The sequence below is a fragment of the Corythoichthys intestinalis genome, chromosome 20 (assembly GCF_030265065.1).
Source record: "Corythoichthys intestinalis isolate RoL2023-P3 chromosome 20, ASM3026506v1, whole genome shotgun sequence".
NCBI lineage: Eukaryota > Metazoa > Chordata > Actinopteri > Syngnathiformes > Syngnathidae > Corythoichthys > Corythoichthys intestinalis.
The window spans coordinates 36,630,916-36,657,357 of record NC_080414.1 but is presented as its reverse complement, the minus strand read 5'-3'; the positions used below and the strand labels follow the sequence as shown (position 1 = coordinate 36,657,357).

The following is a 26,442-nucleotide window of genomic DNA, read 5'->3' as shown; positions in this document are numbered from 1 at the left end:
TCCAAACTGCCATTTTCAGATCTCTTCGCAGGTGTTCTAAGGGATTCAGGTCTGGACTCATTACACTTTAGATGTCTCCAGTGCTTTCTCTCAAACCATTTTCTAGTGCTTTCTGAAGTGTCTTTTGTATTTTCTCACTCTGAGTCCTATATTATGCTGGAAAATTTGTTGGTAGTCTTCAGATTTCATAATGCCACGCACACATGCCAACAGTCCAGTGCCGGAGGTAGCAAAGCAACCCCAAAACATCAAGGAACCTCCACAATGTTTGACTGTGGGGAACACGTTCATTTATTTTGAAGGCCTTATTTGGATGTTAGTCTAGGTTCTTTATCCACCATCCACACAATCTTTCGTTGAAGTCTCTCGTCAATTGTTCCTTTCCGTCCACATCTAGGGAGGTAAGCCACAGTGCCATGGGCTTTACACTTATTGATGACACTGCGCACGGCAGACACAGGAACATTCAGGTCTTTGGAGTTGGACTTGTAGCCTTGAGATTGTCCATGCTTCCTCATAATTTTGCTTCGCAAGTCCTCAGACAGTTCTTTGGTCTTCTTTTTTCCAAGCTCAATGTGGTACACACAAGGACACAGTACAAAGGTTGAGTCAACTTTAATCCATTTTAACTGGCTGCGATTGTGATTTAGTTATTGCCACCACCTGTTATGTGCCACCATAGGCGGATCTACTATTCAGGCGAAGTAGGCGATCGCCCCAATCAGCTGTCCTTGCCCCAACGAGCAAGGGCTTGGGCCACCGGAGCCAGCAGCACCCCCAACTATTCGTCATGTATAAAATTATGTCAGCATACCAAACAAACAAATAACAAAACAAAAAAGAAAGCCATTTGAATGCTGCATTTATATTATCTCTCCCCTACAATGGACTGTTCCACGACGACGGACTGAGTATCAGTCGCTTGGCTTCATTTAGCGCTGTTTAGCTTTGCTTAGCTCCGTTCAACATCGCTTGGGTCCGCTTAGCTGTTCGTTAGCTCCACTTATCTCTCCGTTTTTTACGCCACTAAGCTCGCTATTTTTACAGCTCACTTGCTACTTTGCACATCGGCTATCGTTTATTTCGAACACATGAGCGAACGTGCTCTCCATGAGAGCCAAAATGCAGTGAGGGAGAAGTTGAGAAACTTGAGAACAGGCCGCTAATGCTTGCCTGGCTCTGCCAGACTATTCTCCCTGTATTTTTCAAACACTGAGAGAAATAGTATGGGAACCATCCCATTAATGGCCTTTCGAGCAGGTACAAAATCAATCGACAAATCAGATTCGTTTATTTGCGTGACGTGTTCTTAACGAGCAACGTCACTCTTGCGCGTCGAAAGTCGTCTCCACAGCACAGATGGTCAACGGGAGAGCCGAGAATATGTTCCAATCCACGGTAAAATGTTTTAAATTACCAAAAACACATCGACACAAGTCATTGACAACAGTCTGTCTCCCGCTAGCCATGTTGAATAAACTCCGCTCTCTTCGTATGTTTACTTCCGCACGCAAGTCCCTCGTCCTTCCCTCGTCAGTTTACTAACATCACGTCTGCCCGTCGCCGATTGGTCCACTCCGCTGTCTGTTTGCTGTGGCTTGCTCCGCCCTGGAAATTGTATCCGCTTGAATGGTGGCCAGACTCAATAGCTGGAACAGCGGTGAGTCTGGTGTACCAGGCAAGCTAATGCCTCTTTTAACTTTCTTCTTCTTCACACCGAACATAAAATACAAGATGGCACACCCTGTGGCGAAACAATGCAGTACAGTTCCAATCAGTCATACAATAACACTCAACAGCTGTTTAACAGCATTTGCTAACGAAAATAATAAATAAATTATTAGTGACACCACAAGCAATGACAAAGAATGTTTTTTTTAACGGAGTGTAAAGCTTTCGGTTAGCGGTTTAGCGAACGTACCTTTGGTGAACATTTCAAAATAAAAGCACGTCATGTTTGTCATATAAATAACGATTTCTGGAGTTAATCCCTCATACTTCAGAATTAATATTATAATATGAAGAGTAAATACTACAGAATACCGATTCTACACTAAGAATAGCTTTAAAATGACACTCGTTATGACAAATATGATTGGCAATGAATAATTATTATAATTATTATACTACTGTTTTATATAGTAGTATACTATAATAATAATGCTAAAATTTGTTTTTAAGAATTGCTTTGAATAATGTTGGAAAAGCAAAGTTAGTGTTCTGAATCTGTTTACTTTCCATTATTTTGCACTAGTAAATGCTATCAGCATTTAACCTCATTGTTTATTTGTGATTAATTATTGTTATTTACATGATTATTTGTATTTTAATAAAGAATTTAAGTGTTCCAATATGGTTTTGTGAATTAATGAGCGTCAACAAAAATTTCATTGCTAAATTAATAAAAAAGAAGAAAATTATTAGATTAGTCGACTAATTGTAAAACTAGTCGGCTGACTAAGCAGGAGAAAATTTGTCGTTTAGGACAGCCCTAGTGTAGCGGAACATATTTACTCCACACCCTTCTCACCTTTTTAACCCCTGACCCATGAAGCGGGCCCCTGGATATGTTTGCCTTAGGCCCCAAAATTGACAAGACCGCCACTGTACAGTGCCACAGGTAAGTAACAAGTGCTGTTAATTAAATAAATTAGAGAAGCATCGAATGATTTTTCAAAGGGTGCCAATACTTTTGTTCGGCAAATTTTGGGAGTTTTGTGTAAAACTGATTTAATTTTTTTTCCCATTCTCTTTTGTGTTTTTTAATAGCAAGCAAAATAAATGAAGATATTACTACCAAAACATTTGTAATTGCAATCATTTTCTGGGAGAAATTGAGCACTATCTGACAAAATTGAAGGGGTGCCAATACTTTTGGCCAGCAGTATACATGTCTCAAAATCTATTTAGAGCAAAGCATTAAATAAGTAGAAAAAGCATGTTACTTCACATCACTGTCTATTTGCATTTATTTTCAAAAGCTCCACACACCCCTGTTTTATATGCAGGTGTTTTTGTCATGTGTAAAGAAAAAAATGATACTGAGAATGAAAAACATTTTTCATCAGTAAGGTCACCTAGAAATTTTTCCAACTCAAATTAGAAAAAAAAAATCTTACCCGAGAGAGGAAGTTAAAATAAACAACTGAGATAATGTGGTTGCAAAGGTTTGCACAACCTCTTCTAACTGGTAATGAAGCTGTGCTGAGGATCAACTAATCACATTCGGATCTTATTTCAAATGGGAAACCTGCCACTTAAATGTAAAACTTAAATGAACATACGATCATTGTTGTAATTACTACAGCATAATGATGATATTTTTGGAATGGATGTTCTCTTTATATTACAAACAACAGCAACTCAGATGCAATTGTGGCGGTAAACAACAACAAAGTGGGTAAATAAAAACAGAATATACCTGAACTTCATCTAATGTGAGAAAAGTCAAAACAAATCTTTGACAGGGATAATACAGTTTTTCTCAGATCAGAATTGAAATTCGTTCAGTCTTCCTTAAAATTGTGTCACTTTTGTGTCTTTGAACAAGTTGAAAATGTTTAGGGCTGCAACTAATGATTATTTTTATAATTGATTAATCACACGATTAATCGATTCATCGGATAAATGTCACTTTTTCCAACTACCTTCACGCATAGACTTCATAATGTATTGACAGGAAACGGGGCGCAGGGCCGATAAATTGGGGGCCTGTATTGTTGGCAAGGCCGTCAAAGCTGACTGAGTGGAATCACAGACAAAGAGCTTTTTTCTTTGAAAATTCAAGTGAATAAATGCTTAAATCCACAAATTCTTTATAGATACGGACGTAAAACAGTCTCGATTCTTGGTTAAAAGCACAAAAAAAAAAACCAAAAACGTGCAGTTAGCATTTATTTTACGTAAATATGTCAAAGTACAATGCTAGTCTGTTAGTATATATAGCTAGCGGCCACATTATTTAAACAAAGCTTTTCCGGTGAAAATTCTTGTGAATAAATGCTTAAATCCCCGAATTCTTTATAGATATGGACGTATAACAGTCTCAATTCTTGGTTAAAAGCAGAAAAAAACAAACAAACGTGCAGTTAGGATTTATTTAACGTAAATACTGGACTGTCTCAGAAAATTAGAATACACAATATTCTAATTTTTTGAGACAGTCCTGTGTATATATACAGGACTGTCTCAGGAAATTAGAATACACAATATTCTAATTTCCTGAGACAGTCAGGAAATTAGAATATTGTGTATTCTAATTTCCTGAGACAGTCCAGTATATCGAGGTACAATGCTAGTCTGTTAGTAAATGTAGCTAGTGGCCTTATGTAAACAGAGCTTTTTCGGTGAAAATTCTTGTGAATAAATGCTTAAATCCCCAAATTTTTTATAGATATGGACTTAAAACAGTCTTAATTCTTGGTTAAAAGCAAAAAAACCCGTGCAGTTAGCATTTCTTTTACGTAAATATTGCGAAATATGATGTCAATGCAGTAGCGGCTAATTTCTCCCATTGATTTTTTTCACGTTTCAAAATGCATGTATGGTACAAAAAATATAATAATTACCTTGAATCCTCGAACAAATCACTCTTGAGACAATCCTTCTGTTTGTATGCGGTGCAGCTTTCTTATGTTTTCAACAGAAATCCGGCATCAGATCGCTGCGTGCGCGTGTTTGTGAATGGCTCCTCTTGATGTGGGCGGCCCCCTACTTAAAGTCGAGGCGCAGTGCATGACCGATCTGACCTGTCAATACCATTATGAAGTTTATGCTTCACGATTTAACTTAAAGTGTTTTTTAGGCATGTTGTAAGTAACAATAAAGACAAAATGGACGACTATTTCCTTTGAAAATAATATTTTATTATAGCTTCCTGACTTAACGTTAGAGGTCGACCGATACAGGATTTTCAAATTCCGATGCCAATACCGATACCAAAAATTCAGCCATTTGCCGATATCCAAAGCCGATCTTGTAAGCCGATATTTTAGGCAGATATACTGTTTTTTTAAAGCATGTAGATTATGAAAGGCAATTAAAAAAAAATCCTTCAACAGTTTTAATTTTACAGTGATGACATGAGACTTAAAGGATAAATTCGGTCTCGTGCAACCACACCAAAGAACGTAGCACTTCTTTTTATGATTGTACACACTCAGCAAGAACAGTATATTGTTTTATAATGTACTGTTTACAGTCGTCGCGCAACCACTTTTGTTTCAACCCAGCCATAAAACGGAGGTAATTGATTATATTTATTATAGGGCTGTCAAAATTATCGCGTTAACGCGCGGTAATTAATTTTTTAAAATTAATCACGTTAAAATATTTGACGCAATTAACGCACATGTCCCGCTCAGACAGGATTCTGCCTTTTGGTAAGTTTTACAGCAAGGTTTTTTTGTGCTGTCTAACAGCGAACTCTTGTGGTCGCTTTGCGACATGGTTTATTGCTTTCTTGCCAGTTCAATATGGCTGCACGACGTCTCGGGCTGACGCCTACGTTGTAATGTTGTGCTTATATGATCCTTGGACAAGATTTGTCCGTAAGTATGGTTGTTGTAAAGAATGTACATATTATGTTAGCAAGCGAAATGTTATATTTTTTGTATGAGACGCTTTTTGTTTATGTTTAGTGAACCTGTATAGCGTGCTAAGCTAACGTTGTTGCTAATGCAATGCTTGTGTACTTTTTTTTGTAGTTTCACTACGGTCTAAAGAGGACAGTGGTTTGAGGCCATTTTATTAATAAATCAGATGAAAAAGGAAGTCTGATTATTAAGGCGTCGTTCACTAGCTGTCTAGCTTTGGAAAAAGTAAACGCTTCGGAGTGAGGACAGCATAGACAGATTTAAAGGACAGTAGAGTGAAATGCCCACTACAGTCCTTATGTACCGTATGTTGAATGTATATATCCATCTTGTGTCTTATCTTTCCATTCCAACAAATTATTTTACAGAATATATATATAATTTACAGAAAAATATGGCATATTTTATAGATGGTTTGAATTGCGATTAATTGCGATTAATTACAATTAATTAATTTTTAAGCTGTAATTAACTCGATTAAAAATTTTAATCGTTTGACAGCCCTAATTTATTATTCAAAATGTCATTTTTAGCTTAGAATCATTCACTGATGTTGCATATTTCGTTTGAAAAAAAAAAAAAAACGACTTTTAAAAATTATTCACTCACATATTTTAAACTTTTAAACAAATTATGTCAAAATGAAAAAAATGGTGTCTGTAAAAAAGTCACGGATATCTACTTCATAACTATCGCTTAATTGTATTTTTTTTTTTGTTACTGTCGCATTTTCTTCGATATGTTAGATGATAAATAATCGATCCAAACAACGAAAAATTGAAAAGAAAAAAAAAAAACGGTCTAAAGAGGACAGTGGTTTGAGGCCATTTTATTAATAAATCAGAGGAAAAAGGAAGTCTGATTATTAAGGCGTCGTTCACTAGCTGTCTAGCTTTGGAAAAAGTAGACGCTTCGGAGTGAGGACAGCATAGACAAATTTAAAGGACAGTAGATTGAAATGCCCACTACAGTCCTTATGTACAGTATGTTGAATGTATATATCCATCTTGTGTCTTATCTTTCCATTCCAACAAATTATTTTACAGAATATATATATAATTTACAGAAAAATATGGCATATTTTATAGATGGTTTGAATTGCGATTAATTGCGATTAATTACAATTAATTAATTTTTAAGCTGTAATTAACTCGATTAAAAATTTTAATCGTTTGACAGCCCTAATTTATTATTCAAAATGTCATTTTTAGCTTAGAATCATTCACTGATGTTGCATATTTCGTTAAAAAAAAAAAAAAAACGACTTTTAAAAATTATTCACTCACATATTTTAAACTTTTAAACAAATTATGTCAAAATGAAAAAAATGGTGTCTGTAAAAAAGTCACGGATATCTACTTCATAACTATCGCTTAATTGTATTTTTTTTTTGTTACTGTCGCATTTTCTTCGATATGTTAGATGATAAATAATCGATCCAAACAACGAAAAATTGAAAAGAAAAAAAAAATTGATTAAAAGGGTAAATATATGAAAAAGAAAATCTCGACCACTCCTTGATGTCTGCGATTTCTGCTTTGCGACCCTTGTTATATTACTGTGTTTCACCCATAAAATCCCCAAAAAATTCAGCTGTGGCCATTCACAGCTGTGTCTTGACACTTAGTGATACATGCTGCTTGGAGATTTTGGATCGAAACAAGGTAAGTACGTGATAATATCTTGTTAAAGTCATGGCGTCTGTAATTGTGCTCTCGCCTCCAAATAGAGTTTTGCTGTTTAAAAAACATAAAAAAAAAAAAAAAAAACTGCCCTCCTGTTCAAAATTTTTCTTCCCCTGGAAAATGGCAATTTTAAGCTTTCCAATGATGTATCACACGTGCATATCAAACAATTTTGAAATTTGGCCAAATTAGGGGTCTCAGAGCGAACTTCAGTCAGTCACCTGAGTGTTTTCCGCCAGATATATATTATTATTTATTTATCTTTGTGCTACATAGTGCTATCTTTTTTTTCTGTGTCATAATGACATAGCCTGTCAACAAATGCCATAAGCAGTAAAGATATAAAATAAGTCCTGCAATCAAGCCACCCCCCCCCCTCCCATGGACACTAATTTATAATTGACAAAAATTTTCATCCACACTTTAGTCATGTTTTTGCATCAGAGGTCTTTCTAGAAGAGTGGTCCCCAACCTGTGTTGCACCATGGACCGGTGTGATGTGGGTTTCATTTTTACAGACCGTCAATATGTGTCAGAAAAATAGAGCAAATATAATATGTAACTTGCTGTACGGGGGATCAGTAGGAGGCTTGACTTGTTCCGTTGAACCGAGATGGTCCCATCTAGGTGTGATGGGAGATCGACAGATATCCATGATTGCAGGCACAATAAGTTATTCTCCAATCGTGAAAAGATTCTTGGCTGAAGCAATATGGTTGGCTACGAGGTATGATTCGCTTTTGTGCTCACGTTTTTTCTTTCAAAATATTCCAAAGTAAACCAGGATGCTTAGTCTGTTATGTGCCGAAGCAGCTTTTGAAGGCTTTATTGCCTCGTTTGCTAGCTTTTGACCACATATTATGCAGAGCGAACAAACCCATATTTTAGGTAGGATTCTTTGTATTTTCTGTTAAAAGAATTATTTGTTTTCTTGGAGGTTATAGACTCATTCTCTGGCTCTCTCAGTCATCTTCGCTTATTATTTCCAGGAACAAATCTAATGTGCTTTCGTCATAAAAAATTATCGAGGACAAGCGCAATTAGATATAATAAAATAGATGTTAGATGAAAGGATTTCCATGACAACATCCCACCCAGTTTTATTATTTTATCTATAGAGTAGACAGGCAGATTGGTGTGTCAAGAGGCAGAGGCCAGAATGAGGTAGTGAATAAATCATTTACTATTTCTGTGCGGCCCGGTAGCAAATGTGCCACGGACCCATACTGGTTCCCGGCCCGGTGGTTGGGGACCACTGCTCTAGAGTACACTGTTATTTTGACAACATGATTAAGTAATTTGACGTCTTGTTTGAACACAATGACACAAGGATCATCTACCATTCAGATAGCACTGACATGTTCTTTGATACATTTGAGGGCTTGACTAAGGATTTTGAGCCAAGAGTAATCCATGGTGTTTTTCTACTTGAACTAATTGTTTTGAGAAATGCACAAATTGTTATGCAAAAGGTGAGAATGATTCGAGAGATGCACCAAAGAGACTGAGAAAACCGGTAATAATCAAAATTAACACAGTGGGTTAATGTTTACTCGTGTGGTTTCATACAGAAGTGCTGTGTGTAGAATAGCAAATCATATGAGGGCCATTTAAAAAATATTTTTCATTAATAGGTTGCTATAGGGACAGAACAGAGTGGACACGAACAAAGGGGACAAATTAGCCCTCAGCCTCGCCCTGCTAGTAAAATAGTTAACATGACTTTGGGATGAGAAATCTGTAATTTTACAAATAAACCTTTTGAAATGTTTCAACTCAATTCATTTCTTTGATGTATAGCTTTGAAAGAGTGGAGACGTGATCAACTACACTGAACATACTGAACATAAAACTGCAAAATCTGATTTTTAAATTATTTTTTTTTAGGGCTGTCAAAATTATCGCGTTAACGCGCGGCAATTAATTTTTTAAATTAATCACGTTAAAATATTTGACGCAATTAACGCACATGTCCCGCTCAGAAAATATTCTGCCTTTTGGTAAGTTTTACAGCAAGGCTTTTTGCGCTGTCCAACAGCGAACTCTTGTGGTCGCTTTGCGACATGGTTTATAATTTTCTTCTTTTCTTCATTATGGCTGCACGACGTCTCGGGCTGATAATGTTGTGCTTATATGACCCTTGGACAAGATTTGTCCGTAAGTATGGTTGTTGTAAAGAATGTACATATTATGTTAGCAAGCGAAATGTTATATTTTTTGTATGAGACGCTTTATGTTTATGTTTAGTGAACCTGTATAGCGTGCTAAGCTAACGTTGTTGCTAATGCAATGCTGTGTACTTTGTTGTTGTTGTTTCACTACGGTCTAAAGAGGACAGTGGTTTGAGGCCATTTTATTAATGAATCAGATGAAAAAGGAAGAAGTCTGATTATTAAGGCGTCGTTCACTAGCTGTCTAGCTTTGGAAAAAGTAGACGCTTCGGAATGAGGACAGCATAGACAGATTTAAATGACAGTAGAGTGAAATGCCCACTACAGTCCTTATGTACCGTATGTTGAATGTATATATCCATCTTGTGTCTTATCTTTCATTTCCAACAATTTATTTTACAGAATATATATATAATTTACAGAAAAATATGGCATATTTTATAGATGGTTTGAATTGCGATTAATTGCGATTAATCACGATTAATTAATTTTAAAACTGTAATTAACTCGATTAAAAATTTTAATCGTTTGACAGCCCTAATAAAAAGTAAAATTGGTTACCGCAGTTGAATTTTCCACCACTGGTGTGATCTTATCGCAGAAGAATGATGTCATCAATTAATGGGAAATTTTCTTAACGGGACACTTACACAACTTAACAGAGTGGACAGTTTCTTCCGTTTTTTTTTTTTTTTTTTTAACTTAAAATGAATAATATATGTTTTAATTAAAAAAAAACAGTACATTAATAAAGATCCAGGACAATAAAATCATGACAACTTTTTTTTCTTCTTCATATATTAGTTATTTTATAGACTGAATATGAATGAACAATGCAAAATTCCATTACAACCTTTCGCCAGAATACCCTTGAATTTTTAATTAACGGCAATCGATGATACACGAAAAATTAAGTTGAAATAGTATTTGTCCAAATTTAGAAAAATATAGCTTCATTCATATTTGGGACACAAACGGCACCCAATAAAAAAAAATACCCAGGACTCTGACTTTCGTGTAATTTGTGTATTGAGCAAAAAAAAAAAAAAAAAGATAAAAAACACAACCCCCCCCCCCCCCCCCCCCCCCCCCCTAATACAGCATGGTAGTAAAAAGCAGCACAAATAAAATCTTATGTACCTTGTGTCTAATTCTGCTGAGAAAATTCATTTAAATCTTGCCATGTGACAACTTGCAGAGGTCCACAATGACCTTTGAAACAAACGAAACAGACATGTGTGGCGTCACCATGTGGCAAACTACTGTATAGTTTTTCTCAATTGCGTTGGTACGTTTCTCAGATCAGAATTGAATTCTCAAAACTACAAACCGGATTCGGTTGAAGCTGGGAAATTGTGTAAAATGTAAATAAAAACAAAATACAATGATTTGAAAATCCTTTTCAGCCTATAGTCAATTGAATACACTACAAAGACAACAAACATATTTAATGCTCAAACTCATAAACTTTATTTTATTTTCCAAATAATAATTAACTTAGAATTTCATGGCTGCAACACGTGCAGTAGAAGTTGGGAAAGGGCATGTTTACCACTTCGTTACATCACCTTTCCTTTTAATAACACTCAATAAACGATTTGAAAGAGAGGAGACTAATTCTCTTAGCTTCTCCTGTGGAATTCTTTCCCATTCTTGCTTGATGAATCGTTTCAGTTGTTCAACAGTCCGGGGTCTTCTCTGTCGTATTTTACGCTTCACACGGCGTCACACATTTTCAATGGGAGACAGGACTTCAAGCGGGCCAGGGGAGAACCTGGACTCTTTTACTCTGAAGCCACACTGTTGTAACACGTGCAGGATGTGGTTTGGCATCATCTTGCTGAAATAAGCAGCGGCATCCATGAAAAATACGTCACTTGGATGGCAGCATATTTTGCTCCAAAATCTGTATGTACTTTTCAGCATTTATGTTGCCTTCACAGAAATGTAAGTCACCCATGCCATGGGAACTAATGCACCCCCCTACCATCAGAGATGCTGGCTTTTGAACTTTGCGTTGATAACAGTCCGGATGGTCTGCTTCCTCTTTGGTCCGGTGGACACGGCGTCCAGTGTTTCCAAAAACAATTTGAAAAGTGGACTCATCAGACCAGGAAACACTTTTCCATTGTGCATCAGTCCATTTTACATGAGCTCAGGCCCAGAGAACCCAGCAGCGTTTCTGGATGTCGTTTATAAACGGCTTTTGCTTTGCATGGTAGAGTTTTAACCCACACTTACTGATGTAGTGACAAACTGTATTTACTGACTGTGGTTTTCAGAAGTTTTCCTGAGCCCATGTGGTGATATCCTTTACACACTCATGTCGGTTTTTAAGGCAGTGCCGTCTGAGGGATCGAAGGTTACGGTCATTCAGTCTTGGTTTCCGGCTGTGGCGCTTCAGTGCATTGATTTCACCAGATTCTCTGAAACTTTTGATGATATTATGGACCGTAGATGTTGAAATCCCTAAATTCCTTGCAATTTTGCTTTGAGAAATGTTGTTCTTAAACTGTTTAACTATTTTCTCACGCAGTTGTGGACAAAGTGGTGAACCTCGCCCCATCCTTGCTTGTGAATGACTGAGCATGTTTGGGGAGGCTCCTTCTACGGTACCCACCTGTTCCCAATTACCCTGATCACATGTGGGATGTTCCAAATAGGTGTTTGATGAGCTTTTCTCAGCTTTATCAGTATTTTTGTCATCTTTCCCAACTTCTACTGGACCCGTTGCAGCCATGAAATTCTAAGTTAATTATTATTTGGCAAAAAACAATTAAGTTAACCAGTTTGAACATCAAATATGTTGTCTTTGTAGTGTATTCAATTGAATATGGGTTGAGAAGGATTTTCAGTCGTTGTATTTTGTTTTTATTTACATTTTACACAATTTCCCAACTTCAAACGAATCCGGTTTGTACTTGTTCAACCCTCACAACATGTCGCACAAGTAGCAAAACAACATGGATTACTTGCAAAAGCCATTTTTTTGTGCAAAATACTTAGTCTATCGCTCAAAATTAAATTTCTTTGTCAATGAACATGTCAGTGCTGTCAGAATGACAAGTCCTTGTTTCATTGTGTACGGACAAAACTGTCAAATTGCTTAGTGATGCTATCAATTGCACAGTTACTCTGGTGAAAGGCTCTGATGCTGAAGCTGGTGTACGTAAGTTTTGACGAAAATTGCAAGAAGATTGATTTCAAGAGACTTGACAAGATTCAGTTTAGACGGTTTCTGTTTTTACAATTTCTTGACAGACCATGTCAGTGCTATAAAGTAAGCAAAAGACAGCACTGAGTATCATAAAGAAAAAAAGACAAAATAGACATTTTATTCCAGACAGACATTATCATCATGCTTTGATCAAGAAAATGTGACGCCAACTGTCAAAAATCCATGCTGCCACGCTGCCACACACACGTCTCCATTAAAAACAATCTACTAACGCCAGATTTACATACACAAGTGTTAACAACAGGCCAAATAAAGTGCTTTTATAGCGTGATCAGTTTGCACCGATATTTATAATTCATTTATTTTCATCTATGTAGTTCTTCCCAGCGTATCTGTGTTTCTGACTGGTCAGGCAGCAATGGAAAAAAAAAACCTGAACTCTGCTTTCCGTTCAAATAGTTGACATACTGACATGTTATCAGCATGGATAGTTAGCTCTGATTGGCAACGTAAAAAATTAATTATTTGATACTGAGCGCTGCTCTCAACATGACTCGAAAGTGCGCATTTCAAGCTCTCTCCCAGTTTCTATTTGACACTGATTGACCAAGGAAAACCGGATATATGCTCCTTTTAATTTCTAAATAGTAATTATGAAGGAATTCTTCACTATTTAAACTAGGAACTATTTTCTCCACCAGAAGGCACTCATGCTCATGCATGCACGAATAATGCCTCATTTATGTTTTTTTTTTCTCTCATTGGAATGATTAAAAAAAAAAAAAAAAATTCTTTGGTATTTCTTTGGCTTAATGTGGTTATGTAATGTGTTATTTTCCAGTATCATTATAACAACGGTTCATATACCATTGTTTAAAAAAAAAAAAAAAAAAATCAAACAAAAATAAGCAGTTACTCAAAATGTTATTCTTACTTGAGTATTCTTTTCACTGCATACTTTTTTACTTGTAATTGAGTACAATTTTTGGATGACTAATTTTACTCTTACTTGAGTAATATTATTTTGAAGTAACGCTACTCTTACTTGAGTAAAATTGTTGGCTACTCTACCCAACTCTGCGTTTAAATACTGCAATTTAAATTTATTTTATTATTATTTTTGTTTCTAAAATCCAGACACTTATTCTATAAGTTTTCAAAATGTTTCTTTAGTAGTTTTCGAAAACAACGGTTTGAATCGAACGTTGTACCACCGAAACCAATACATATGCACTGCAAAACCCCACCTTCTTAAAACAGAGTGAGAGAGAGAGAGAGAGAGAGAGAGAGAGAGAGAGAAAACTTAATTCCCTTGTTTTCATTGTAAATCTCCTAGAAATAAGTGAAATTATCTGCTAGTGCTTCAAGTAAATTTTATTCACTTAGATTTCTTGAAATAAGAAAAATACCTAGCTGAAAATAAGCTCAACAGACTTATTTTAAGCAAAACGTTTGTATATTTAATATATATTAAAAAAAAACTTACTTGTCAGAAATGTTCTTAATTGAAGAATAGATATTGTTCAAAACATGATTAGAAAGCATTTTTTCTTGATTTAGTTAAAAAAATGACCAACTTTTAGTTGTATGGCCTCAATAAGAACAAATACTGTAGCAATATTTACTTAAAGTGGAAGATGACGCATTTATCTGTTATCCAGCCTTTAACACTCAAAACAAGATGGAGAAAATTATTTGACCAGATTTAAGAAAAGTGATCAGACTAAGGCGTTATAAATTTGCAGTGCGGAAGTTAAATAAATTTGTATTGATTTATTTGCATTAATAATTTAGCCTATCAATTAATTTGGTCCACATTGGTGAGAAGTGTAGCCCTGACTGCCGTTCACCCAATCTGCTTGTTTTTATTAATATCAAGTCTCAAGCAAAAAGTGTACATGGAGGTTATGCTGTTATATCGTCCCTACCAATAGGGAATGGGACGTACTACGTCATTGTTTGGACCCGCCTCCATGCTGGCAATATAATTCACTTCCGGGCCGGCAGAGTCAATGCGGATTGTAACGTGTGATAGTGCTAAGCTAACTCTTTCGGTGTTTTAGAAAGAAAATATGGGTGCTTTATTGTTGCGTTACCGGGTGCAACAGCGTCTCCTACGACAAAAAAAGGGGTGAGGAAAAATGGACTCACTTTTCACCGTTTTCCTGCATGGAGGACCAAATATCAGATCACGAAGGTACGACGGATGGCTGGATTGCAGCGGTTCGTCGGAAAAGCATTTCTTATGATCATATTTCTGCTGGAATGAGAGTGTGTTCCTGTCATCTCTACTCTTGTAAGTTGAACGATTTATCCACTTTTGGTTTCAATACGTTTTTGTTTTTTTACACCGTTGTGTAAATCTGCCTCGGTAGCAATGCTCGCCTACTACGACTCCCCTACCTGTTGTGTTCCTAGGTAAACCTGCTGACAACACATCCCGATTGGTCACCATCTCTCTTCTTGGATCATTTGACAAAGAAAATTTGTTCAATGGAGTGGTTCCATTTGTCCTGTGTCGGACTCAAACAAGCCCCTGCAGCAGACGCCATCTGGGTCTGCCCTTCTCGTCGATGAACTGCGGGCTTTTAACTTGTGAAAATGCAAGAACTTTAATGCACGTATTTATTCTGCCTGGCTATTTAACTATGGCCAGTGACGTTTTTTTTTTTTTTTTAACCACTTTGACAAAGACACCTTTCATTGTAATGTTGAATTTATATATTCTATTATTATTTTTAAATTATAATATTCTTATTTGCACTTATGTAGACTTCAGACTGTCAATTCAAATAGTGTTGGAAAAGTTGCAATACCTAAAATAGAAATGCAAGAACTGTAAAGTACATATTTATACACCTTTATTTACCTAAGGCCACTGGATGTTTTTTAACTGCTTTGAAAAATACAGGTTTTGTTGTGATCTTGTATTTATATAGTATATAGCTTTTTATAATGTATTATGTATTATAATATTTGCTGCCCCCTGCCAGAGTGTGGGCCATTTTGTACTAAAATGATTTTAAACTGTCAGTTCAAATACTGTGTTGGAGACTAGTACTTGCAATACTTAAAATGGAAATGCAAGAACTTTAAAGCACATATTTATCCTGTCTGGCAATTTACCCAAGGCCAGTAAATAGTGTTTTAAACTGCTTTGACAAAGACACGTTTATTGTGATCTTGTATTTGTGTATTACTTATATAATATTTGCTGCCACCGTCAGAGGGTGGGCCTTGTTTGCACTAATTTAAAGATTTTAAACTGTCAATTCAAATATCGTATTGGAGAAATTGCATTACTTGAAATAAATCTATTGCAACTTATCAGTCCCAGTTCTTGTCTACAACACTGTCCAAAAATTGTCAATGCATATTCCAAATAGAATAACAAAATTAAGTCACCTGACTTTGTAATTATTACACCTGTTTATTATGAAGACCTGAAGTAAACAACAAGCAGTTACAGTTTGTCAAGAAGTTGTTCAAGTCATGTTTTGGTATTCATATTTTATTGACTTTTCATAACACTTGGGATCGTGTTTGTAAGAGCAGAGCAAACTGAAGTTTCAGCGTGCACTCTTCGCCTTTCCAACCTCTCAACGCTCCGATGTGGTGCGCTTGACCTCAGAATAACCCAAGAAGAGATATGGTGACCAATCGGGATGTGTTGTCAGCATTTCATATGCAGGTTTTCCTAGTAACACAACAGGTAGGTGATGAGGAGGAGTAGGTTAGCATTGCTACCGAGGCAGATTTACACAACAGTAAAGAAAAAAACAAAAAACGTATTGAAACCAAAACGGATAAATCGTTCAACTTACAAGAGTAGAGATGAGGGGAATACACTCTCATTCCAGCAGAAATATGATCATAAGAAATGCTTTTCCGACGAACCGCTGCAATCCAGCCATCCGTCGTACCTTCGTGATCTGATATTTGGTCCTCCATGCAGGAAAACGGTGAAAAGTGAGTCCATTTTTCCTAACCCCTTTTTTTGTCGTAGGAGACGCTGTTGCACCCGGTAACGCAACAATAAGCACCCATATTTTCTTTCTAAAACACCGAAAGAGTTAGCTTAGCACTACCACACGTTACAATCCGCATTGACTCTGCCGGCCCGGAAGTGAATTATATTGCCAGCATGGAGGCGGGTCCAAACAATGACGTAGTACGTCCCATTCCCTATATTGAGACCAAACCTACGCCTTTGACTTAGTTACTTTGATAATAAATGGTCATATAACTAGATTACTTTTTTGAGGCGTAATCAGTAATCAGTAATTAAATTACGTAATCTGTGACAACGCTGTCCGTGCCGACATTCATGTCAGAGTATCGGCAAGAAATTCTAGCTACTTTCATCCTTGAATCCCTTTGTTTGTTTGCAAACAAGCAACGTGAATGCTCTGCGCTGCATAGACGATCTCGGTGGCGCCACCGAGACAGGAGACGTCATCGACAATTTGACGATTTTACCCGAAGTTTGTCGAGGTCCAAACCGCCGGCGGAGGGTCGTGCACAACGTAGCCTCTGCTCAGTGCTCTCTCCTCCACAAGCTCTTTGTTCGCGATAGGCTGGATGGTGACACGCACTTGTTTTAGATGTTGTCGGTGACATTTTGACCTTCTGCATATTCCATATGGGGAAGACCGACGCTTAACGGAAATAAACATTTTAAAAGACAACGAGGGAATAGAAGGAGGAGCGTCAGGCTCGGCTCGGACTGCCAGTTCGCCGCCCGACGAGCTTCATCACCATTACAGCAGCTGCCAGTGTTAGCTAAAACACAAGTACCGTGCCCTTGTGCGGCTGAACGTGATTTTTCTTGCTGTTTAGAACTCTTTTTGCTATTATATAGTCATGTCGTTTGTTGCTGAATTATCACACAAAGCAGACTGCTTTCGAGACGAATGTGCGGTGACAGCCGCAGAAGTACTGTAGACAGCACGGGTTGGCAGTCCGCAATGTTCGGGACGTTTGGAAGAGACTACGCAGTCCATAAATAACATCAGTTTAACAAGAAGTAAGTAAAATAGTGCTGGTGTACAGATATAGTGTTTGTTTATGACCGCTGCCGTGTGGTGTGGGGGCAGGTGTGTGTCTCACTGCTGTGCGCTTCCTGTCCCTGTGGCTTACATTCCTTTCACGTTTTCCACCCATCGAGTGAAAAAAGCTCTTATATAACCCGGTGGGATTCCTCTGTGCAGGAAAACACTAGGTGCACCCTGGGAGGCATGTGCATCACCAAGGGAGGTCACTATGCTGTGGTGGGAAGCAATGTACTAAAATATATATTATCAGGTGTCTTGTGTTTTACTGAAGTACTTATTTTGGGGGTTAGGGTTAATTATATACACAGGGGTATGAAAAAGTATCTGAACGTTTTGGAATTTCTCACATTTCTGCATGAAATCAGCATCAAATGTGATCAGATCTTTGTCAAAATCACACCGATGAAAATACAGTGTCTGCTTTAACTAAACCTATAAATGTTTGGGTGAGTTTTCATATTCAATGAGGATAGCATGCAAACAATGACAGAAGGGGGGAAAATAAGTATGTGAACCCTCTGCCTAAGGCAGACATGTCCAAAATCCGGCCCGGGGGCCAAATGCGGCCCGTGGTCAAATTTCATCCGGCCCCCAGCCTCTGTCATAAAATCAATAATGTCTGGCCCGCACACACTTAATGAATTGGTCAGCAGTACTGCTACCAGCAAATGAAGTAGTTTACACACTAAATGCTGCTCCTCATTTACCCACTAAAAGGCAGCAGCACTCTAAGCAACATTACCCCGTGTGACCCTTTACTTCCAATTTTCTAAAATGGCGACAATCAACAACAAAAAAGTTGACTGCGACAGCCAACGCTTCAAGGATAAGTGGAAATTGGACTATTTCTTCACTAAAATACGCAACAACTGTGTCTGTCTCTTTTGCAAAGAGACAGTTGCTTTTTTAAAAAGTTCAATGTGAGGCGATATTACCAAACAAGACACGCTGACATGTATGACAAGATTACAGGGAAGCTGCGCAGCGAGAAATTGAAGCAACTTGAAGCTAGTTTTTCACAGCAGTAGTATTTTGCAAGAGTTTGAGAGTCGAAAGAGAGCGCCACAAAGGCTAGTTGCCAGATTGTTGAAATTATTAATTAAAAAAATAAATAAATAAAGCAAATGTGACACACAGAATGGGTTGCTAAAATTTGCTTAAATATATTCTTCTTCCTAAAAGACGTCAGCCAAGGTCGGCCCCCCACATTTTTACCAGACCAAACCTGGCCCCCTTTGCAAAAAGTTTGGACACCCCTGGCCTAAGGTGACTTAAAGCAGTAATGTGAAGTAATTTCTTCACATGTCAAATAGGGTCACATGTAAAGTAATTGAACATTGTACAACAAATAAAGCATGAAAAAAATAATTTATATGTTGTATATTTGACAAAATAATCGCGTTTCCGAAGATCGAGCCTGAAAGGGGACGAACCCAGAAGTGATACGTCACACCGGGAACGCGATGGCACCTCCATACATAGGGCCGCCATACAAAGCCCTTCAAACAATGATTCAAACAGCGATATAAGCAATAGATCGAGCGCAAGGGAGGAGATCCAAGTTTTTGAAGAGTTGGAGGAAGAAGAGGAGTTTGGAATTTTATGTTGGACCCAACATGTATTAGCCAGACGCTAATCAGGATGCAAACAATGTGCCTAGACTACCTGACATGGAATGGATACAAGACCCATCGAGATTACAACATTGGTAAGATATAGGCTGTTATTATTTTATTTGAAGATGCAGGCATTTGCACATAATTTGATGTTTTTGTCTATCTGATGACATTGCTTAAAAAAATAATAATCAGACTTCATGTTCATTTTGGCAGATCCGGCAGCTCTCGTGCATATAAAATAATAATATAAAAACGTTGGGGGGAAAGAAGGAGATGAGTCGTTGTTATATCTTGACCGAGTGACCCACACGACACCTTTATTGGCTTTTACAACTTTACTCAACGTCTTGCCAAGTGACTCTGAACAACAACTTTTCTCCCTTTTAGTCAAGGAGTAAGGCACAAACAATAACACATCTAAATGACATGCGTACCCTCTACTGGTGAACTCCCGTATTACAAATAAATAATATCCACTATATCACAGTCGTCGATGGCTTTCTCCACTTTATTGTGGCAACAATAAGAAAACAAAGTGGCGTCTAATGGCGTGAGGAAATGTAGTTTTTTCACACAAGCGAACAGATTACAAAGCACCACTTCAGTGTTGTCCCGAAACTACATTTCCCATGATTCACTGCGTGACCTGCGCACTCGCTGATTCGCTGCGAAATTGACTCAATGCCAACACGCTAAATTGTCACCTGTCAGCGGCTCTCGCGAAACAAGCTAGAAGGCTATCAAGCGATCACCATGAAAGAAACGCCGAACCGTACAAATGCAATGCAATGCTAGAAGGATGAAGGTGGAAATACATAATACAAATACAAATAAATGAGCACAAACTCACCGGCGGTGTGTGTCTCTTACTGCAATGTGACCGTGAATTACCGCGACGCCGACCCGCTTATGTGCACATCCACACCCCTTTCCCGATTGACAGTGGATTAACCCTTTCGGACAAGATCGTAGATGACGCACAATTTAAACACACTTAACCTAGTGAACGCAACAACAACTATGATCGGGGATTGCCACGAGTTAACGTTCGGCTAACGTCGCTAGCTTATACTGTTCATTCCACAACAGTTGGCAGCTCTGCTTTGACAAAGTCATCAGTCGTCTATCCAAAAATCACACTTACTTTTTGGCAAATCCTTGATCATAAGCAGACCGGTTAAGGAAGCAGGCATCTTCGAAGTGTTTGCAGCAGAGAACACTACTCGATGATGGCATGAAATTCATTCACTTCGTGCGAACGAAAGATGTCCATTTACGTGCCCTGCTATCCTTTGGCCACTCATACAACTTTTCGTTTGAGTGAGAACAAAACATCGCCACACACCGCCGTGGCATCTTACCGAGAAGCAATGCAACAAACAATACTGTTCTATGGCGGACTTCCCTCGCACTTCCCGGTGTGACGTAATTTCCGAAGATTTCCGAAGATTGCCGAAGAAAAGCATTTTCGTTGTCCAGGGCGTTGCTATGGGTTAAACAAAGAATCTGGAAGGGTTACGTTAAAAAAAAAAAAAAATATATGCTTATAACTGTTTAGCCATTGATATTATTCAGAAACATGGTTGGCCAACCTTACTTCACATTACAGCTTTAAAGAGCAATTAAAACCAATTTTTACCAAACATTATAAGTCAGGTGTGTGCCCAATCACAGATGAGTGGTTTAAAGCTGCCCTGCCCAGTATAAAACACGCACCTGGTAAGAAATGTCCTAATGAGAAGCATTGTCTGATGTGCATCATGATTTGGTCAAAAGAGCTGTCTGAAGACCGGCGATCAAGGATTGTTGATTTGTATAAAGCTGGGAAAGGATACAAAAGCATCTCCAAAAGTCTGGATGTTCATCACTCGACAGTCAGAGAACTTGTCTAAAAATGGAGAGAGTTTGGCACTGTGGCTTCTCTCCCAAGGAGTGGCTGTCCACCAAAGTTCAGCGCAGAATACTCAGAGAGGTAAGAAAGAACCTTTGAGTGTCTGCTAAGGACTTAGAGAAATCACTGGCACAGTCCAATGTCTCTGTGCACACATCCACCATATGTAAAACTATGGCCAAGAATGGTGTTCATGGGAGGACTCCACGGAGGAAGCCACTGCTGTCTACATAAAAAAAAACATTGTTGCTTGTTTAATGTTCTCAAAAAGGCACTGGGACACTCCACAGAAGTTTTAGCCAGTTTAGCAAAATATTTTGTGGACTGATGAAACCAAAGTTGAATGTATGGGAGTAACACACAAGGTGTAGAGGAAAACTGGAACAGCTTCCCAACATCAACGCCTCAGTGAAGCATGGTGGAAGGAGCATCATGATTTGGGGCTCTTTTGCTGCCTCAGGGCCTGCACAACTTGCAATCATTAATGGAAGAATGAATTCAAAAGTTCATCTGGATGTTTTTTAGGAAAACCTGAGGCCGTCCGTCAGACAGTTGAAGCTAAAAAGTGGATGGATGCTGCAAAAAGACAACAAAACAGTAAATCAACTTCAGAATGGTTTCAGAAGAACAAAATTCACGTTCTGGAGTGGCCAAATCAAAGTCCAGACTTGAACCCGAATGAGATGCTGTGGCATGGCCTAAAGACAGCGATTCATGCCAGACATCCCAGAAATCTGACTGAACTACATCAGTTTTGTAGACAAAAATGGGCCAAGATTAGTCCTGATTGATGTGCCAGACTAATCTGCAGCTACAGATAGCGTCTGGTTGAAGTTCTTGCTGCCAAAGGGGGGCAAAAAATAGTAAATAGGATGGTTCAGTAACTTAATTTTCCCCCTTCTGTCATGTTTGCATACTATCCACATTAAAATATGAAAACCTATACCTGTTTGGGTGGTTTTAGTTAAAGCAGACAGTTTTTTCATCTGTGTGATTTGGACCAAGATCAGATCACATTTGATGGTGATTTTATGCAGAAATGTGAGAAATTCCAAAAGCTTCAGATACTTGTTCATACCACTGTATATACAGTACAGGCCAAAGGTTTGGACACACCTTATTCAATGCAACACAAATGAAGGTCCCAACCCCATTGATAAAACAATAAATTTCACCAATTTACCCTGAAAAGGCATACCTGTGAAGTCAGAAACAATTTTAGGTGACTCCCTCTTGTAACCCATCAAGAGAATGTCAAGAGTGTGCAAATAAGTAATCAGAGCAAAGTCAAATCAAATCAAATTTATTTATATAGCCCTTTACAAAACCTGAAAGGTCCCCAAAGTGCTATACAACAAAGACATACATGGCTCATGGTAAAAGTAAAAGTCAGACAGCAAATAAAACAATAAAACAGACAAAATCTGTAACCATTAAAAACCCTAAAGAAATAAAACAAAGCTACACTAATCTGGGGGAAAGGAGAGTCTAAAAAGGTGTGTCTTTAACGTAGATTTAAAAAGGCCTATTGGAGCGGATTTCAGGGGGAAGACTATTCCACAACCTGGGGGCAGCAACCGCAAAAGATTGGTCTCCCCACCGTTTAAGTTTGGACCTCGGAACTTGCAAAAGAAGTTGGCTGGTAGAACGAAGAGTCCTGCCAGAGTTACGGAGGGTTAAAATTTCCGATAAGTAAGAAGGGGCCTGGCCATTAATAGAATTAAAAACATACAGTAAAAGTTTGAAATCAATTCTAAAATGGACTGGAAGCCAGTGGAGCCAGGATAGCACAGGGGTGATATGTTCACGTCTAGGTGTAGCTGTTAAGCTCGAGCAGCAGCATTTTCAACAAGTTGCAGATGAGAAATTGAGGACTTGGGAAGACCAAAGGGTGGCTACTTTGTTACATGTGTTGATGCATTTTAATACATTATAAAAGATTCATGTCTGAATTTAGGGGGGCTTGGAATGGATCGGGACATTTACATGGAAATCGTGTCTCTACTTACAGAATTTTCAGGTTTTTTTCCAAGTCTTCGTCTAGTTTTCGTTGACGAATACTCAAAATGTTTTCGTCTGTAAAATTCAAAGGTTTTAGTCTGAAAAAAAAGAAATAGATATAGGTTTCCAACAATATTCAAATGAACATTGACGGATGAGCACATATTGTAGCGTCGATAAGGACAACACCACCTTTGTGATGATAGTACACACTCAGCACAAAAACAGCATTATTTTCAATTGATTACGCGCACCTCGATGCCATGAACTGTCTGTAAAAAAAAAAAAAAAAAAAGGTGCAAGAGTTCAAAAAGATGCTCACTACACTAAAGTTAACACAAATGCTATGCTAACGCTATGAATTCCATTTAGTGTGTGATGATCGGTCAGCACGTACCTTTAAAGGCTAAAGCAACGTTCCATATTCCCTCTTGCCAAGATAAGAAAACAAATCTTACTATGGGTTTCAAAACAAGTAAGCCTGGAGTGCAGCCTAGCTTGAAGGACATCACAAACAGAAGTGATGGGAGTGAGGGAGAGGCGCAGGACATCACGTAACTGACACGACCCAAACACAGCTGTGATGCAGGTTTAGCTTTTAAAAGGTGTGTGCTGAGCGATCATCACACACTAAATGTAACTCGAAGCGTTAGCAAAGCATTTGCGTTAGCATAAGCATCACCTTTAGCGTGGCGAGCATTCTCTTAAACACTCGGACAGCTTTTTTTTTTTTTTTTTTAAATACTGTTTGCATTGTGAACATACGACTGAAATTGTCGCATTTTTGTCTCGTTGTCAGACTGGTCTACTTGTATGAAAATAAATGCATCTAATATTGAAGTTGAACATTGTAATTTGTATATTTCTTTTTCCTCTGGCAGATCTTTCCTAGGCTTCTACTGCAACAAAGCCCACTGTCAATCCCTCCATCATGACCTCGCCAGACTCTCCTCCTCTTGTGTCGCCTTCGCCGTGTCCCGCACCTCCTCCCTCTCTTCCCACGTCCCCGGTACCATCCTCCCCTGCCCCCTCTTCCTCTTCACTCCCAGTCCCACCTTCACTGCCCCCAACAGGGGAAGTTATGGTCCTGGCGCTAGGCAGGAAGAAGCAAAGGGTTCTGATTGTTCTGTCCATCCTTCCAAATCTTTTCTTGGCCTTCCTGCTCTCCTCTGACCCCCTCATCACGCTCTCCTCGCCACATCACTGCCACCTGCCCGGGCCCGCGCCTTCGCCCGAGGTGCTGAACATCTCAGTACCCTGGGAGAAAGGCCTGAGGCCTGGTAGCAGCGGAGCACTTTCCCAGTGTAAGCAGTATGCTAACGGGAGCCAGTCGGAGGTAGTGGACTGCCAGGCCGGATGGGACTATAACATCACAGAAGGGCTGCGGAACAACATTGTAACAGAGGTAAAGCTCCAAATGGGAGCCTTTTACGCTTTCTTATTGCTTTGTTCAAATTGAAGCACCATGTGTATGTCAAGGGAGTTCTGTATCTTTTCATTTTTCTTGCTGAGGAAGCAAACCTGCATTGTGCTTTGCACGGATAAATAGCAGCTGCACAAACTGTAAAGTAAAGCTGTAAATCACCAATTTTATGACATTATTTCAGCAGTGTTGTTTTCTTCAACAATGACGAAATTTTTTTTTTCATGACGAGACGTTACCAAGCTAAAAACGTTCGTCTGACGAGATGAGAACAAGACGAAAATGCTCATAGTTTCCGTCACGTGTTCACAATGTGTGACATTTTAATTTGTAGTTCCCATGCAGGCTCGCACACACGGTACATACTTCTTAGCCAGAGAGAATATGCAATGTTGCTTTGGCCTTTAAAGTGCCTACGACAGGATGAAAAAAGTCTTAAATAGCATTATTATGTGAATTAGAATCATATTTTGAGACGATTCGACTGTATACAACAATTTGGCAAAGCGCAGATGACGAGAAATTAGTCTTTTAATCTGCCATTTAGCCACGCCTACCATTATAGGGCTCTAGCGTCCCCAACAGGAGGATGACGTCGGCAGGGTCATGGTTTCATCTGATTTAGAATTCAGCCCATTGAGGGGGAATTACTCAGAACGAGGAAAATCCGACGAAGAGAGCCGCAAAATGTCATTGTATCAGTCTCTCTACTCCAATATTTTTACAGGATATTCTTTTTATCTAAATATTTTTCCCCGAAAGCTAAATAAATGGTATGGTCATGACAAATAAGTCTTATGCTGAATGGAATATGAAATATTAAAAATGCATTTATTCAGTACAACATGGCAAAATTACTCCATCATGGTCAAAACTGTCCACTTCTTGCACCTTCCAAACAATATTTTATGCCACCGGATTTAGTCAGGCTTTTGTCATTTCCCTACCCCGGCTTGGGAGAGCGTAAACAAACCAGGAGGCGTGACAGCTAGCCAAGATGCTAACCTGAACTGAGTGATGTTTCGAAGTTTATTCTCGGCTTTCGAAGCAAAAAATCAATCAAAACTACCCGGGATCATGTCACTCGGCGGCGGGGTTGTCGATTGTCTTAGCCGATCGGCCACCCATCTTGTGGCGAGCAAGTTACAGCTCGTCGGACTCGTTCCCCTGCTGCGGGCAGGAGAGCTTGTTTGCCTGGGAAGCAGCTGGAAAATGATAAACTGGCCGACGTTAGAGGAGTGCGTAGCTTCCACAGGGTCAACACGATATGGCGTAAATTAATGCTTAAAAACACGGCAAAGACATAAACAGTGAGAGAGTAGCATGAAGTTGTTTTGTGCAGCTAACAAGGCAGGATGCGTCTGAGGAGAACTTTTCTACATGTACGTCCATGATCAGACGTAAGTAAATATTTATTTAAAGTTTGTAATGTTTACTTTGTAATCATTGTATTTGCGGCTGTTTTTAACACAAAGTTGCAATTTCTGATAGGGTGGAAAATTATTATATAAGTATTATATAAGTATTTGACATTTACACATAAACGCGATGTTTACTCACTTTCTCATAAGTCCAATGGTCCCGCAGTTGTCGCACACTTGTTTTGGCCGATCTCGTGGTGAATGGGAACTTTTTGAAACCCAAAAAGGCTCACACGCCTCTCCCTGGTGCAGCTACTAAAGCCTGAAGCCGTTTGGCTGGCGTGATGCGAAAAATAAACAAATTTATCCGCAAAATCAGCTGGATCCGCAGTCCATCTGCATGCTATAAAGCAATGCTGTATTTTGAGATGCTGACCCTGGTGACGTCACATTCCCATTCGTCCT

General features: G+C 38.5%; 1 protein-coding gene across 2 annotated transcripts in view; it reads left to right on the top strand.

Moving 5' to 3' along the window:
• Nucleotides 1–9,356: 9,356 nt before the first annotated feature.
• slc22a17 (solute carrier family 22 member 17) overlaps nt 9,357–26,442 on the top strand; it is a 68,200-nt gene continuing 51,114 nt past the window's right edge. The window contains exons 1-2 of one of the 2 annotated variants that reach the window (XM_057824816.1): nt 9,357–9,436; nt 24,075–24,598. In XM_057824816.1, coding sequence (XP_057680799.1) covers nt 24,125–24,598 — 474 coding nt within the window. In that variant the 5' untranslated portion in view covers nt 9,357–9,436; nt 24,075–24,124. Of the gene's footprint in view, nt 9,437–17,055; nt 17,655–24,074; nt 24,599–26,442 lie in introns of those variants that run through there. The other variant, XM_057824815.1, reaches the window with a different exon arrangement.